The sequence below is a fragment of the Gorilla gorilla genome, chromosome 11 (assembly GCF_029281585.2).
Source record: "Gorilla gorilla gorilla isolate KB3781 chromosome 11, NHGRI_mGorGor1-v2.1_pri, whole genome shotgun sequence".
NCBI classification, from domain to species: Eukaryota; Metazoa; Chordata; class Mammalia; order Primates; family Hominidae; genus Gorilla; species Gorilla gorilla.
Genome location: NC_073235.2, coordinates 132,568,612 through 132,586,518, shown reverse-complemented (window position 1 = coordinate 132,586,518; position 17,907 = coordinate 132,568,612). Strand labels below are relative to the sequence as shown.

At 39.8% G+C, this 17,907-nt stretch overlaps 1 protein-coding gene across 50 annotated transcripts in view; it reads left to right on the top strand.

Annotated features, from left to right (window-relative positions):
- TRIP12 (thyroid hormone receptor interactor 12) overlaps positions 1-17,907 on the top strand; it is a 159,019-nt gene that overhangs the window by 47,519 nt on the left and 93,593 nt on the right. For 31 of the 50 annotated variants that reach the window (XM_055379644.1, XM_055379641.1, XM_055379652.1 and 28 more), the window contains exon 3: positions 17,727-17,852. The exons of the other annotated variants lie outside the window; for them this stretch is intronic. In XM_055379644.1, the coding sequence (XP_055235619.1) occupies positions 17,727-17,852 (126 nt within the window). The remainder of the gene's footprint in view (positions 1-17,726; positions 17,853-17,907) is intronic. 50 annotated transcript variants of the gene reach the window in all.

The window sequence follows — 17,907 nt, the reverse complement described above, 5'->3', positions numbered from 1 at the left end:
CTCTTGTCACACAGGCTGGAGTGCAGTGGCATCATCCGGGCTCACTGCAACCTCCTCCCCCTGGGTTCTAGCAATTCTCCTGCCTCTCAGCCTCCTGAGTAGCTGGGATTACAGGCACAGGCCACCACACCTGGCTAATTTTTGTATTTTTAGTAAAGACGAGGTTTCACTATGTTGGCCAGGCTGGTCTTGAACTCCTGACCTCAGGTGATCCACCCACTTCAGCCTCCCAAAGTGCTGGGATTACAGGCATGAGCCACTGCACCTGACCCAGATTGACTTTTGAAACCCCTATAGGGTGTACTGTTCTAGCAATTATCTAAACTCTCAGAAACCTTTCCAGGGAGTTTTGGGAGTGAGAGGATTGGGATTAATTGGGAGAGAACAATTACAGCTATATATTTATTCTCTTCATGTGACTCGTTTAGCCTTCCTAAGTAAAATGCTGTCATTGTAGCCTTCGTTTCCTGAAAATGGTTGACTTGCTCCATAAAGGTATTCACAGTGATACAGTGATTCAACTAATGATAATAATAGCAGTTACACAACAGCATTAATGGAGTGTTTTAAGTTTAAAAAATTATTACACATTCTTTCAGTTGAAACTCAGAAATTAAATATGTAATCTCTCTTACAAATGTGGAAGCTTGCTCAACTTTGTATAGCTAGTGTGTAGTCAGGACTTGATTCCAGACCTCTTGACTGTAAAGTCAGTGTACCTTTTCATTATGCCAGAGTGTTTCATTGCAGCCCACTGGATCCGTATGATGAGGGAGTGTTAGAAGAGGGTATAAACTTTAGTTTTGAATTTAAGTAGCACTTTTCTCTCCTAGGATTTGTGCTAGGATTCATTTTTGACCCACTCTGTTTTTTTCTAAACCTCTGCATTAAGCTGTCTTCTTTGTGTAACCTCCTTCCAGTGACCTCTTCTGCCTTTCTCCCAAATCAAGATGGTTTCTTTTTAAAAATAGTTTAAATTCATTCTTAAGATAAATGAAAGTAGAGTCTGAGGATATATTTAATCCCTCTTAATTTTACCTCTGCTCTCCTTTTCACCCATCCTTCATCACTATCCACAGTTGAACTAGACATCTTATTCCTCTTCTATTATTTTTCTTAGCCCCTTTCCTCTCTAATTTTTTGGATTGTAGCTGACCTGTTCCTCTCTTTTCTGTTCTCTTTTTCTTCTATAGGAAATCACTCCTTTCCACTGCTTCTCTGTTGACTTGCTCTCAGGGATACTACCTAGCCTTTTCCAGTTCTAGCACAGGTATTTGTAGGCTACCACCTCCCTCTTGGCAATGCAGTGGTGTTTTTATTATACCGTGTGCTTTTTCTTGTTTTTCTCAAGTGGCAGTGGTAGGATTGAATTTAATTTTATAGCAACTTTAAGATTGCTTTAGTGGTAGTGTCTTCAAGGTTGATTTAACTATATAAACAATGCATATTGAGAATAGAAAATTGGGATGCTTCAGGAAAATTAAAGAAAATAATTTTAATCCTACCACTCAGAGATAACCATGGTTAATATTTCTATTCTATGTTCTTACAGTCTTTTCTATACGTGTAGCTTGTTTTTGTTTTTTTCAAAATTCCACATTCAGAGATCAATATATGTATACTTGCAACATACAAATAATAGGGATGACGTTATCACAGTGTATTTTCTGGAATTCTGTAACATTCTTCCATGAGGTAATTTAAAGTGGCTCCATGATTTTCTTTAATATAAAAGCCCATGATTTAAATTTGGGCCTCTAGGTTTTTTCCTCAGATTTTTGCTGTAAAAAATATTGCTTATGCCTATCATATTTGAATGTGAGCTGGTTTTATCAAGTCGAATTCTTGAAAATGGGTTTACAGAATCTAAGGGTATGAATATTTTGAAGACTTTTGTCTTTCAGAAATCTTGGGCCAATTTAATACTTCTAATACTTCATGAGAGTCCTCATTTTGCCAAATCCTAGTCAATAGAGCATATCCTTTTTAAAAAGAAAAGTTTGTGGGGAAAAAGAATTCCTTGGTTTAAAGTTAGCATTTCTTCGTTTACTATAGAGTGGAAAAATTTGCTCCGTGGGCCATTTTCATTTATTTTCTGAGCTGTTTGTTAGCGTCTTTTGTCTAATTTTGGAGATACTTACTCTTTTATTAGGGCCGTTTATGTGAAAGGTGTTGATTCACTAACATGGACAAATTTTTTTTCTGTTTTTTTTTTATGGTTTATTTTAATTTCTACAACATTTTAAAATCAGATAATTAAGTCTAACAACTCTGTTTTTCTTCCTTTGCCTTCTCCATGCTAAGAATAAATTTTTCCTCAGCTTTGTTATGGACCCATTTTTACATCTGACTAGAATCTGTCTGAAATTTTTGAATGATGAGAGGAAATGCTTGTATACAGTTGCCTACTTCTCGCCCCCATCAAAAAATTTGCCTGCAAAGTTTTAATAATTATGTATTACTCAGTAAAAACTCAATTGTGAGAAATATAGGATATAGCCTTCTATTTATTATTTTTCTTTACATTTTTAGAGCAGAGATTTTTTTAAAACCCCCATTAGTTATATAGAAAGAAATAGAGTTGTGTTTTCACTTAAAAAAGCTATTTCAAAGGATTGGGATACAGAAAAGTACGAAAAGAAAATAAGAACTATTCAGAGAAAAGTCTGTGTTAACTTTTTTTATCTGTACACTTTGGCATGTAGCTGATCACACTGTGTGTACAGTTTGGTATCCTGCTCTTTTCTCTCAATACCCTAACATTAACATTGCCCATGTCATTGTGATCTTTTGGTAATCATTTACAAATGGTGGCCACATTATTCACTGAATGAGTATACAGTATTTTCCATGGCTACTTTTTTCAGTTTTTGGATAGTTAGGTAGGTTTAGGGGAAATTTTTTTTGCTTATGCTCCAAATGTTCACATTTCAGGTATCTCTTCAGGATAGATTCCCTGAAGTGAAACTGCTTGGTCCAAGGGACTTTTTTATGAATAACTTTGTTGTGCATTAATTTTTTACTTCCTGTTCACATTATCACCATCAGGGGAAAGAGTGCTTTTTCTCATTGTTCTAGTCACGTTATCTCCATTTTGCATTTTTCTGCTAATTTGATAAAGAAGAAAACCCTTATTCTTGTTTTATTGCTGTTTCTCTAGTAATGAGGTCACATTGAAAAAGTAGGTTTAAAGAATGAGTCTGGCTGAGAATAATTTTTGATGCAGTCTCCTATTATTTTTTTCTTTGTATTTGTTATTAATCTCCCTTTGTACCACTGTACAGGAGAACTGACTTTTTAATTGGTTTAGCTGATACTTACCAGTTTATTGTGTAAAAACTACAGTCCTATTCCTTAAAGGCTGGCTTGGAGAAGTATAAGTCAGTCTCAAAGAAGCTTTAAAACAGTTGGCAAGACAGGAGTTACCCATTAGAAGATAAATGACATACACTGGTTAGGAAAGTAGACTTGAGTCTTGTAAGTCCTGTAAGTTTATAGGGATACTTAACAGTTTGTAGAAGGTGCAGAGTGTAACAGACTCTTAAAAGACAGGAAGATTTTTGAGTAAGAGGACATTTTTGACAGCTTCGTATTTGTATTTTTGTTCATTTCTTTCTAAGGATAGAATTATTTTACATACTGTAATGTGACTTGCTATCTTCATTAACTGTATCATAGGCGTTTTTTTCTTTATTTTTTTTGGAGACAGAGTTTTGCTCTGTCGCACAGGCTGGAGTGCAGTGGTGGGATCTCGGCTCACTGCAACCTCTGCCTCCCGAGTTCAAGCAGTTCTCCTCCTTCAGCCTTCTGAGCAGCTGGGACTACAGGTGCCTGTCACCACAGCTGGCTAATTTTTGTATTTTTAGTAGAGACAGGGTTTCACTTTGTTGGCCAGGCTGGTCTCAAATTCCTGGGCTCAAGTGATCTGCCCCTCTCGGCCTCCCAAAGTGCTGGGATTACAGGCATGAGCCACCACACCCAGACTCTTCTTTTTTTAAAAGAGAGATGGGGGTCTCGCTATGTTGCCCAGACTGGTCTCAAGCTCCTGGCCTGAAGCAGTCCTCCTGCCTTGGCCTGCCAAAGTGCTGGGATTACAGGCATGAGCCACTGCACCTGGCCTCAATATAGGCTTCTTTTTTTTTTTTTTTTTTTTTTTTTTTTTTACAATATCTGTCATTAAAACTATATTATCAGTTTTAATGTCTCTATAATTTTCCATTATGTGGATATATCAATTATGCATATATGTAATCACTCCTTTCATCATTTGGTTTCAGGTTTTTGCCATAGCAAATGATGCCATACCTGAACATTCTCACTGTCATTGTGAACTTGTACTAGTACTTCTCTAGTACTACTTAGTACTAGCTAGGTTATTGCAAGTGGAATTGCTGGGTTGAGTATGTTTTCAAATATTTACTCTTCTAGAAAATGGTCTTCTATAAGACTACTTTCATTTGCATATAATTACTAGTTGATTATACTAGGATTATTGATTTTCCTTATTAATATTTTGTTTTTGTATTGTCTAATTTCAAATTATATTAGGCTTCAGCATTGCTGTAAAGGAATACCTGAGACTGGGTAATTTATAAAGAAAAGAGGTTTAATTGGCTCATGGTTCTGTGGGCTGTACAAGAAATTGTGGCGCTGGCATCTGCTTCTGGTGAGGGCCTCCGGGAGCTTAAAATCATGGCAGAAAGCAAAGCCAGCATATCACATGGCAAGAGTGGGAGCAAGGGGTGGGGAGGGGGGGCAGGCACACACTTGTAAACAACCAGATCTCAAGTGAACTCAGAGCAAGAATTCATTCACCCCAAGGGCATTGGCATTAAGCCATTCATGAGGGATCCATCCACCCCAGTGATTCAAACACCTCCCACCAGGCCCCATCTCCAACATTTCAACATGAGATTTGGATGGGACAAACATATAAACCATATTACTAATGTCTTTTAATTTTCTAATATTGCAAAGAAAATTGGGAAGAAACCATACTTATGTTTGGATTAGGATCTCTTCTCTTTTCTTTCTTCTTTTCTTTCCTTTCCCGTCCCCTCCCCTCCCCTCCCCTCCCCTCTCTTCTTTTCTTGACGGTGTCTTGCTCTGTTGCCCAGGCTGAAGCGCAGTGGTGTGACCTTGACTCACTGCAACCTCTGTCTCTCAGGCTTAGGTGATCCTCCTGCCTCAGCCTCCTCTTGCCTCAGCCTCCCGAGTAGCTGGGACTGCAGGTGTGCACCACCATGCCTGCCTAATTTTGTATTTTTAGTAGACACAGGGTTCCACCACATTGGCCAGGCTGAGCCCAAGTGATCCTCCCCCTCAGCCTCCCGTAGTGCTAGGATTACAGGTGTGAGCCACCGTGCCTAGCCGGATTAGGATGTTTTCTAGTGAAATAATGAAGCCACACTCAAGAAGGACTCAGGACAAGCTGTCAGTGTACCAATCAACTTAACTTTCCTTTTCTTGATTTTTGAAAGAAGTATACCGCAAAAAAAATAAATAAAATGTCAAACTTAATTCCTATCTACTGATTTCAGAGACTAAAACTTGATAGTTTTTACTCTATGCTTAACTACTTAAAATACCTTGCAGTTTCCTTCTTTAGTAATTTTGATCATGCCATTTTCCTTTTAAAATGCTCGCCTTCTGTATTCTAGACCTTATCTTACTGAAATTCTGCCAGTCTTTCAAGATCCATTCAAAAGTTTCCACATCAATGTAGTTTATACTCTTTTCCAGTCTTAGAAATCTTATACAGATCCCAAAGCATTGTAACATTTTGGAGATCCCCGGGAACTACAGACTCAGTATCTGTCTGGCTGCTTCCTCTCTGTTCATCTGTCCTTATGTTACTGCTTCTTGCTACCATGTCATGTCCATCCAGGCAGATCTCACCATCTCTTTGTACACCATGTTTATTTCTTTCCCTGTGCCTTAAGGCTTAACTTTTAGGCCTCTCATCTTCTGAAGCTAGATCAAGCCCTCTTTCATTTTGAATTATTAAAAAGATTATACCATTTTCATGGAGGGGGCAATAAATAATGTTCTTCATGGTTTTTGTTCTGCACGGCACCTCTCCTTAAAACAGTAGTCTTGTGGAATGGCTTCCCATGCATTTTGATGGGTAGTTACTCTGTTCTAATACAGTTTTACTCTGATCCTGTTAGCTATTCCTTAACCTTTGGTGAAAGCTAGGGGAATCGACAGTACTCCCTCTTTCTGAGCACAGTGATAAGCCTGGTGTGGTCACATGATCAAGATGAGAAAAGTTGGAAGATTTAGCTTTTTTCTTTCTGGTGACAAAGATGGGAAGATGTGAATCTGAAGTTGCCAACTGCTGTGTATGTGCCTTATGGAGGAAGATGGACAGGCGGAGAAGAGCAAAGAGTATGTGTGTGCTAACGTTCTGGCAAGTTTAAATTCCTTAGTAGTTCTTTAAAGTTGTGTTGACTCTTAGCCTTTTCTAGGATTGATTATTCCACTGTTCTGATTCTGGAGATAATGCATGTGTTATTTTAATAATGCCTCTTTTGGCATTTTAGAGTTCTGCCTTAATACAACATCAGTATAAGATTATATTCATTCATCTGTTGAACACCACGTTAGTAAGCACCGTGCTCTATAGTAGTTATAGAAATGAGGGTAGGGTAGGGTAGGGTTTTTCTTTTCCTACCAGGGAAAGAACCCAGAAAGCAACCCAGCTCGGTAGGGGGAATGGGGATACAGGTTGTTATTAGAGTCAGATGAGAAACATTTCTAGAGATGACCTCATTGATCTGGGCTCTGAGGCTGAAGCAACAGTTGCAAAGCAGGTGTGGTATATGTCAACTATATTTGTCTTTGACATGTGGACTCATTAATTCCTTTCACAGTCTGGGTTTTATTTCGAAGTTTTGTGTATTGTGTTAATTTGCTGGTAAGTGGTAGGTGTTCAACAATTACTAGTATGGGTTAGAAAAGGATATTTGTTTCCTTGGAATTTCTGGGCACAGAAATGTGACTTTCTTTTTTACTGAAATGATGAAAACATGATTGGAGTAAGGAAGGGTTGAAATAGGGCATAGTTAAAATGGGCTATGTAGCAAGGTGGGCTAGATAATACTACAGGAAAAAACATCTCCTAGATATTAGTGGTTATAATCTAGCCACTAAAAAAGTTGTCTGTCCAGGTCAGCGGTAAGCTCTGCTCCATGTCTGCACATTCAGATATTCAGATACCTTGCTGTGTTGTCAAGTAAGAGAATATGGTGAACTGTACTCTTGAATCTCCAAAACTTCCCCCAGCAGTGATTCACTCCTGTTCGCATTCCCTTGGCTGAAACAAGTCACATGGCAGTACGTGCTTCCAAGTGGTTGGACAAGTACCATCCTACCTTGCATCTAGAAAAAGGAAAAACAGAATGTTCTTGAGATGTAGCTGTCATAGGATGTTTATACGTTATTTTGCATTCTTATTTGCATCTCTATGATAGTTTGTTTCCCTAAAACCTACTTAGTGAAACTTAGCCACTGGTCCCGTGTGTTTTCTTCATTCGTCTGTTTAACCGGTGTGAGTGCCTTCCTTTTATATTCTTTAATTCTTATTTCTTTCCTGTCTCTTTTTTTGTCTTCTCATTTGTTCAGTCAGAAGCAAGTTCAAACTGCTTCTTGTTTGGGAGGAGGAGAATGTTATGGGGAGACATGATGTGATGCAAAAATAATTTAATGCCTCTTATGACTGAATTTGAGCCACTTTTTAAAGGTATTTATACCAGAATTGGTTGGGTGCAGTGTCTCATGCCTGTGATCTCAGTACTTTGGGAGGCTGAAGCAGGCGGATCGTTTGAGCCCAGGAGTTCAAGAGCAGCCTGGGCAAAATGGCGAAACCCTGTCTCTACTAAAAATACAGTAAATTAGCCAGGTGTGGTGATAAGTGTCTGTAGTCCCAGCTACTTGGGAGGGTGAAGTGGGAGGATCACCTGAGCTCAGGAAGTCGAGGCTGCAGTAAGCCAAGATTACACCGCTGCACTCCAGCCTGGACTAGAGACCCTGTCTCAAAAAATAAATGAATGAATGAATGAAAGTAAGTATTCTAGAATCGGCTGGGTAATTTGTAACTTGCTCTTTTCAGTAATAGTAAATCTTACTGCTCTAATTAGGCAGCCTGGAGTTTTAGCTGTGGAGACATGTGTGCCTGCTGCATTGGTAATGCTGAAACTAGCCTGTCCCATCAGGCCTTGGGATCAGGAGGCAAGATAATATGGTGCTGTATTCAACAATGGCATGGTTGCCTTGGTCTAAGGAGAAGCAGAGGCTACTTTTCTGTAGTTGGAAGTTAGAAACATTTGATTCTTAATAGTACCTGTGTTAAATTTTTTGGGGGGCCTACAAAGTAATAGTTTATATGTTTTCTATTAGTGATTTCCTTTGCACTATGCTTTATTTTAATCAAGTTTGGAATTGAGTCAAAGTCACATCATAAGCATACTGGAAAACCTATAAGAAATTGTCAGCTGCCATAGATTGTCTCATATCCCTCACTGAGGATTTGCTTTCATTCTTCTGACATTACAAACCACTTTTAAAAAGCTTTCCCAGTCTTGGAATGCCTTCTTAAAAGGGTTCAGTGTCACTTAAAAATACATATACAAATGGTTCTTATACTAACTGCAAGCTTTTTTTTTTTTTTATCACATTTGGAAGGCTGTTTTCTTGTAATACAGAGAGAAAAAGAAGGCAGAGGGCTCCTTTTTAGAAGATTAATAGTGGTGTTTTCCTCCCTTTTTCTCATATACTATCTCTAAAGTCTTCAGACATTTATTTTGGCTGGGCACAGTGGCTCATACCTGTAATCCCACAACTTGGGAAGCTGAGGCAGGAGGATCATTTGAGGTCAGAAGTTCGAGACCAGCCTGGCCAACATAATGAAATCCCATCTTTACTAAAAATATAAAAATTAGCCAGGCATGGCGGCAGGCACCTGTAGTCCTAGCTACTCAGGTGGCTGAGGCAGGAGAATCTCTTGAACCCAGGAGGCAGAGGTTGCAGTGAGCTGAGATCATGCCACTACACTTCAGCCTGGGTGACAGAGTGAGTCTCTGTCTCAAAAAAAAAACAAAAAAAAACCTTCCCTGTCTGACCATAGCCTATACTTTAAAAAAAAAAACAACAAAAAAAAAACACCTGTGTGTGTGTGTGTGTGTATATATATATGTGTATATATATATATACTTATTTCAGTAGCTTTCAGGGTACAAGTAGTTTTTGGTTACATGAATGAATTGCATAGTGGTGAACATCCTTTCATCCATATTTTCTGATGTATCTCCATGTTCAGGGCAATTTATATCATTTGCCAGTTACTGCTGTATGGGTTTTAAAATTTCCTGCCTCTGCCTTTGCCTGTATTCTGCTTTTGACTGGAAAGCTTTTTTTCCTCAGCTTTTCATCCTTCAGGGCCAGGTTTAAATGGTGTGGCCTATAAAGCTTATATTCTCCTGCTAAAAGTATTCTTTGGAAACATCTATGGAGAGTACCTGGTAGATTACTTTGTTTTATGAAACTCTGACCTCTTTGAGGACAGGGACTAGACTGTTACCTATATTTATGTGCCCCATTGGGACTTGCATATATTTGTTGGTGGCAAACCTAACATCTTTTGAAATGAGTAGCTTAGTACAATGGTTCCCAACTCTATCAGAGGCAGTGCTCCCTGTCTATAATGTATATCATATAAATATTTTTATTATGCTCTTTTAATATCTTCAAATAAATGAAGAAATAAAATACCTGCCTACACACAGTTTAGAAATATTGATATAATGTCTTAGCATTTTACAAAGATAAACAAAAGGAAAATAGTTGATAACAAACATAACATCTCAATAGGTAAATGCTTGGACACAGTGACACAAAATTATAGTGCATTTGTATTTGGAGTCACTGAATGTGACAGCTACAACAATGGACTTAAATGCCATAAGCAGCATTTTCATCATAGGCATTAAAAACGGTGCCTGACTCTTGGTAAAGCTGCCAAAAAATAGTATAATCGCTTGTTGTTGCATTCTTGGAAAATTTAATATGTAAGAACTGTGCAAAACAAATCTGAGAAATTGCAAGCACGTTTTTCACCTATGTCACTGCCACACTGTCAGGGCTTTTCATAAGGTTTTCATATATTACCAAGACTGTTTGAAATATATGGGGCATGGGACAGTTGGGTCTTTTTGTTCTGTATGTTGCCCATCTTTACCTCTAATCCACACCTGCTAAATGGGAATAGCACCGCCGCTTCCCAGTGTATGCTTCCCGAATGCTTCCTAGGGGCAGTATTTTTGCTGTTTAGAAATACTGCTTTACTTTAAATTATAGAATCATTTGGGCTAGTGTTTCACTGTAACTAAAGATAGGAACATTGATCAGATGAATCAAGCTTCTTTTTGTAATAGAAATAGAAAAACAGTGCATTTTACAGGGAACATTAGTGAGTTATTTATTTAAAGTGGTTTAAAGTGAACTTTCCACCATTAATTATTGAAAATCAATGGCTCTTTTAAAACATGGATTTTCCAGCATTTGAAATAAAATATCTAATTTTTAGAAGACAAAACTATAATGTTATAATTGTGTATTTAAAGTAGACAAGCATAAAAATGTGTCTGTATACACATATACACAAACAAATTTAGAGTTGTAATTAAACCCACGATCCATTTATATTTGGTAATATATGCATGTATATTATGTAATACGTGCATATATTACCAAATATAAGTGGTAATGTGTGTGTATATTATATATATGCATGTCATATAAGCTGTGAATATGTCTAGCATAAAAATTAAATTCAGGCAGTTTAATATCTATAATAGGAATTAACTAGCTACTTGTAACTAGCCACTTTCCTCATTTTTCCTAACATTAAGACAGCATTTTGCTTTTCTTTTTTTTTTTTTTTTTGTAATTGAGAGAGGATCTCACTCTATTAATAGCCCAGGCTGGAGTGCAGTGGTGCAACCATAGCTCACTGCAGCTTTGACCTGCCAGGCTCAAGTGATCTTCCCCACCCCAGCCTCCCGAGTAGCTAGGAATACAGGTGTGTACCACTACACCCTGCTAATTTTTGTATTTTTTGTGGAGACAGGGTTTCACCATGTTGCCCAGGCTGGTCTGTTTGAACTCCTGAGCTCAAGCAATCCACCTGCTTTCAGCCTTCCAAAGTGCTGGGATTACAGGCATGAGCCACCACACCTGGCCCAATATTGTGCTCTTGATATAAAGTTTAGGTCTCTTTTAGATCTCCTCTGGACTAGAGATGGTTTTTAATTATGTGGACTACTGTAAAGGATTTGACTAAATAGCAGTACAAATGTAGGTGGAAGGGTACAGTCAATACTATGTGCCTAAAAGTTAACACTCAGAGGCATTTGAGGCTTCACGATGATCTTGAAAGCACATAACCCAGAGTTGATTATAGTCTGTTCTGTTGCAGTGTTGGTTTCTTTAATGTGAATTGGCCCATACACACTTGGTAAATAGAGAAATGATGTCAATATAACGTGGAAGTAGTGTTGGTTCATAAGCAGTTTTTCCCACAGTGCTAATGTATAAACTGAAAATGGGGAAAGACCTTTCAATTAAAGAGGAAGGTTTGGTAATATTTGAAGACATTTACACCAAAAAAAAAAAAAAAAAAGTTGAAAATCTGGCAGAAATAATTTAGTGAAAGAAATAGCTATTCCAGTGGTTTCTAAAACCACCATACTTTGTACTGTCAAAAGCAGTCTCAACAAGTTCAAAACCATTTACTCCTTTGTTTCTAAAGAAAGAAGATAACAAACAGGAAAGTCTACCCAAGAATAATTATATTTTTAATTTTTTGAAGCTTTTTAAAAAATGCCTTTAAAAAGTTACACTTAAAAGGAGAAAATACAAAAACAAGTCTCAAGTGGATTTATTGGTGCAAATTTTATTGGGAGATTTAATTTTTTATTAAAATTGATGTGATTTTGCTGGGATGCTCATTACAAAATAACATAGGTTTGTGTGCTCTGGGCCCATCTTATTTTTAACATATCAGCCCGGTTATTTTTAGTGGATAATTTTGCAGAGACATGAGGTTTTTTTTTCAGGAATACCCATATGTTGTTATAGAAGCTCCTGAACGCATGTGTGCACGCGTGCACACACACACACACACACACACACTCTCTCTCTCTCTCTCTTTCACCCAAATCTTTGGGCTATAATTTACTAAATGACCTCATTCTAGTGCTATTTAAAAGAGTTTGTCATGCATTTTACTATACTGTTCTACAAATTTTATTTATAGTGGATATAAATTTTACTAGGTTTTAAAAAGATTATGCTTTTTAATAAAAACTAAAGTTGAGCATTAAGGCTTGCTAAATTAGAGAGGTGGTAAAATGAGCTAAAAGGAGGCGTCCAAGGCTCCTTTACCTCTGAATACTGTGATGTTCTAATTGGCTATTCCAGATTGGACATCATTATTTTATGGAGATATACTTTGCAGCATTTTTGAGCATTAATAATTTATAAGTGGACATAATAAAATAGAGCTCCATTTTGGGAGGCCCCATATTGTCACTTCATGGTACCATCTGGTTGTCTATTCCTTGTTAGCCAGGGTTGAAAACTATAGCACATGGGCTGAATCTGGCTCACTGCCTGTTTTTGTAAATAAAATTTTGATTGAAGTATAGCTACCATGCTCGTTTGTTTGAGAATTTTCTGTACCTGTTTTTTTGACATACAGTATTGCCCAGGAAGCTGAAAATATTTACTCTCCTTTATGGAAAATGTATTAAGTCCCGTGGGCTAAACAGATAGGCAGAAGGGACAGTTAAGTATCAATATTTTATATTTTTAAAATATATTTTTTAAACAGTCCTTAGAATATCACACTTTAAAATAATTTTAGGTAAGATCAGTGTGGGCATTGTTGATTTTTTTTTTTTCTTTCTTTCTTTTTTTTTTTTTCGAGATGGAGTCTCGCCCTGTCACCCAGGCTGGAGTACAGTGACACGATCGCAGCTCACTGCAACCTCCGCCTCCTGGGTTCAAGCAATTCTTCTGCCTCAGCCTCCCAAGTAGCTGAGACTACAGGTGTGCGCCACCATGCCCGGTTCATTTTTGTAGTTTTTATTAGAGACGGGGTTTCACCATCTTGGCCAGGCTGGTCTTGAACTTCTGACCTCATGATACATCCGCCTCTGTCTCCCAAAGTGCTGGGATTACAGGCATGAGCCACCGTGCCGTGCTGGGCATTGTTGAATTTAAGCCAGTTTTGTGAGCCTTGGTTTTCTAGATGATTTGGATACTGTTTACTTTTTTGTGGTATAATATATAGAGTTTACCTGCTAAGTTCTTAAGTTCATTGAAGGTATTAGTAAGGGCATGAGAAATAACACAGGAGTAGAATTAGTTGGATCTAACATAAGCTGTATAAAAGTCAACAGAACAATTTATTTGAGTTAAAAAGAGGAGGGCTGCTGCCCCAGACCTCACCTTTAGTTTCTGATGACAAATGGAATGAATCATAATTTTTAATTGTTTTGGGCATTTATTTTTCACAAAGTTGTCTAGCTTTGAATGTATGTAGTTTTCTTTCAAAATGAGTTGTTTAATTATCAAGGAATGCAACAAGCTATATTTTAAATTTTAAAATGAAATAAAGTAGAAAACGTGATTTAATTAAAACATCAGTCTGCAACAATCTTTAAGAAAATAAGAATGTAGAGGACCTGAATGACATAATTTATATTTCCTGTAGCTGTTAAATTCCATACCCCAAAAACAGAACGTTACACCTCTTTTTTAGAGTAACTATGGAATGATTTGAAAAATAGTCTCATTTCTGAAGAAAAAAGTTGAACTCTGAGATCTGTTAGTAGAAATATAACAAAAACAAAAGCAACTCTTAGAAATTAAATCTCTAATAAACTCATTGGTTAAAGCAAAATTTTAGTCTGCAATGGGAGAATATCTAGGAAAAATTAAAATTAAATCACAATATATACAAGGCAGGAAAATCACATGATCCTGGGAGGCGGAGGTTGCAGTGAGCCAAGATAGTGTCGCTGCACTCCAGCCTGGGTGATAGAGCAAAACCCTGTCTGAAACACCAAAAAATAAAAAATAATAACAACAGCAACAAAAACACAATGTATAAAAAAATCTTACAAAGTTCAGCTTAGCTACAACTTTAGAAAATATGCTTCTTTTTTTTTTTTTTATTTTTTATTTTTTATTGATCATTCTTGGGTGTTTCTCGCAGAGGGGGATTTGGCAGGGTCACAGGACAATAGTGGAGGTAAGGTCAGCAGATAAACAAGTGAACAAAGTTCTCTGGTTTTCCTAGGCAGAGGACCCTGCGGCCTTCCGCAGTGTTTGTGTCCCTGGGTACTTGAGATTAGGGAGTGGTGATGACTCTTAACGACCATGCTGCCTTCAAGCATCTGTTTAACAAAGCACATCTTGCACCGCCCTTAATCCATTCAACCCTGAGTGGATACAGCACATGTTTCGGAGAGCACAGGGTTGGGGGTAAGGTCACAGATCAACAGGATCCCAAGGCAGAAGAATTTTTCTTAGTACAGAACAAAGTGAAAAGTCTCCCATGTCTACCTCTTTCTACACAGACACGGCAACCATCCGATTTCTCAATCTTTTCACCACCTTTCCCCCCTTTCTATTCCACAAAACCGCCATTGTCTTCATGGCTCGTTCTCAATGAGCTGTTGGGTACACCTCCCAGATGGGGTGGTGGCCGCGCAGAGGGGCTCCTCACTTCCCAGTAGCGGCGTCCGGGCAGAGGCGCCCCTCACCTCCCGGACAGGGCGGCTGGCCGGGCGGGGGGCTGACCCCCCCACCTCCCTCCCGGACGAGGCGGCTGGCCGGGCAGAGGGGCTGACCCCCCCACCTCCCTCCCGGACGGGGCGGCTGGCCGGGCAGAGGGGCTCCTCACTTCCCAGTAGGGGCGGCCGGGCAGAGAAGCCCCTCACTTCCCCGACGGGGCGGCTGGCCGGGCGGGGGGCTGACCCCCCCACCTCCCTCCCGGACGGGGCGGCTGGCCGGGCAGAGGGGCTCCTCACTTCCCAGTAGGGGCGGCCGGGCAGAGGCGCCCCTCACCTCCCGGACGGGGCAGCTGGCCACGCGGGGGGCTAACCCCCCCACCTCCCTCCCGGACGGGGCGGCTGGCCGGGCGGGGGGCTGACCCCCCCACCTCCCTCCCGGACGAGGTGGCTGCCGGGCGGAGACGCTCCTCACTTCCCAGACGGGGTGGCTGCTGGGCAGAGGGGCTCCTCACTTCTCAGACGGGGCGGTTGCCAGGCAGAGGGTCTCCTCACTTCTCAGACGGGGCGGCCGGGCAGAGACGCTCCTCACATCCCGGACGGGGCGGCAGGGCAGAGGTGCTCCCCACATCTCAGACGATGGGCGGCCGGGCAGAGACGCTCCTCACTTCCCAGATGTGATGGGGGCCGGGAAGACGCGCCCCTCACTTCCTAGATGGGATGGCGGCCGGGCAGAGACGCTCCTCACTTTCCAGACTGGGCAGCCAGGCAGAGGGGCTCCTCACATCCCAGACGATGGGCGGCCAGGCGGAGACGCTCATCACTTCCCAGACGGGGTCGCGGCCGGGCAGAGGCTGCAATCTCGGCACTTTGGGAGGCCAAGGCAGGCAGCTGGGAGGTGGTTGTAGCCAGCCGAGATCACGCCACTGCACTCCAGCCTGAGCGCCATTGAGCACTGAGTCAACGAGACTCCGTCTGCAATCCCGGCACCTGCGGAGGCCGAGGCTGGCAGATCACTCGCGGTTAGGAGCTGGAGACCAGCCCGGCCGACACCGCGGAACCCCGTCTCCACCAAAAAATATGAAAACCAGTCAGGCGTGGTGGCGCGCGCCTGCAATCGCAGGCACTCGGCAGGCTGAGGCAGGAGAATCAGGCAGGGAGGTTGCAGTGAGCTGAGATGGCAGCAGTACCGTCCAGCTTCGGCTCGGCATCAGAGGGAGACCGTGGAAAGAGAGGGAGAGGGAGAGGGAGACCGTGGGGAGAGGGAGAGGGAGAGGGAGAGGGAGAGGGAGAGGGAGAGGGAGAGGGAGAGGGAGAGGGAGAGGGAGAGGGAGAGGGAGAGGGAGAGGGAGAGGGAGAGGGAGAGGGAGAGGGAGAGGGAGAGGGAGAGGGAGAGGGAGAGGGAGAGGGAGAGGGAGAGGGAGAGGGAGAGGGAGAGGGAGAGGGAGAGGGAGAGGGAGAGGGAGAGGGAGAGGGAGAATATGCTTCTTGAAGTACATGTGTCCTTTCATTACTAAAAGTGAAGACTGATAACACTTGAAAGGCTCACCTAGAGTTTTTTTTATTTTTTTTTAAGAAATTCATTTATTCTAATAAGTCTTTAGAAAATATTATTACTTTCAGATTAGAACCTTAAAAATAAAAATGATATGAGGGATCCAGGAACTATTTCCTTTCTGAAGAAGCTAATTTCTTACCTTCTTTTAAGACTCTTTTCATGAATTCTGGAAAGATGGAAGAAGAAGTGATACAGAAAAGAGAAACCTTAGGTCCTCTTTTGGAACAGATGGTTGTACTTGTATGATATCTTAAGAAATTTATGGCATCCTTACAGATTGAGTTAGAATTATTTTGTGAGATTTTCAGTGACTCATTTCTAAGTTCTTTTGAGATGGTGTTTGGAATAAAAGCCTTAAACTTTTTTTTAACAAGTAAATTTGGTATTAATGAAACTTTTTTCTAAATTTTCATTAGTATATGTTCTTATGTGGAAAGTGGATATCAGCTATGAATTACATAAATTGCATTTGTTACATTAATATCTCACCCGAATGGCAGCAGTTTTCTGGATATCTATTAACGTATGTTTGTTTTTTATTGCTTATGTAAATCTCATGTAACCATTCCCCAAGGTCTAAAAAATAATCTAACTGAAAACAGTTTTTTCATGTTCCTCAGACTTGCTTTTAGAACAGTGCTGGCATAAATTTTTGATTTATTGTAAATATGATGCACCATATCAATCATGGAATTATTTGAATGTTTTTTGGAACTTTTGTGGTAAATTCCATATTTCTCCAGGACTTTTTTGTGTTCTTTCTGTTGACAAGTACTTTAAAGTTTTAGCAAGTATCACTATATTGATTTCATGTAGGTTTATTTATTGTTTAGTGCTTGAAATGATTTTCTGTGTAAAATCAGTTTGAGAATTGGTTCGTCTGTCTCTGCATTTGCTGTGTTTACCTGAATTTTAACGTACAAATTGGAAATCGGTATCAGTGTGGGAATCATCAACTGTCTTTTCTGTAAACTTTTAAAGCCATTACAGTCACATTATGTATTAAAAGTGTGTTTAGATCTAAAGTCTAAATTTGCTTTATGTTAAAATGTAGCATATTTGAATATCTGCACTAAAATTGCTGAAAAATGTGTTACTGCTTAAGCAACCATAACAACGCTGTGCAATTATGACTACTGGTAGTAATAAACTCTTCGGTATTGCGGGGCGGGGGTGGTTCTGAGAGGCAATTTCTTTTTGCCAGATTATTTAGTAGAATAATAATTAAAATTTATAAATATTTGGAAAAAGGGTAGGGTCAACAATGAATTGTGGGAAGCTTTAAGAAATATATAAAAATATTTCACTTTCAGTATTGTATTTGCATCTCAGTTTCCTGATAGATTTCTGTTTTGATTTTCTGCTGACAGGTCACATTTAGGGCAGGCAAAACATAAGGGATATAGCCCTCCTGAGAGTAGAAAATCTAATTCTAAGGCACCCAAAGTGCAGTCTAATACTACTTCTGAACTGTCAAGGGGACACCTTTCTAAAAGGTAAATCTTCATGTTGCTTATACATTTTCAAGGCAGAATTATTTGCATTCAAATC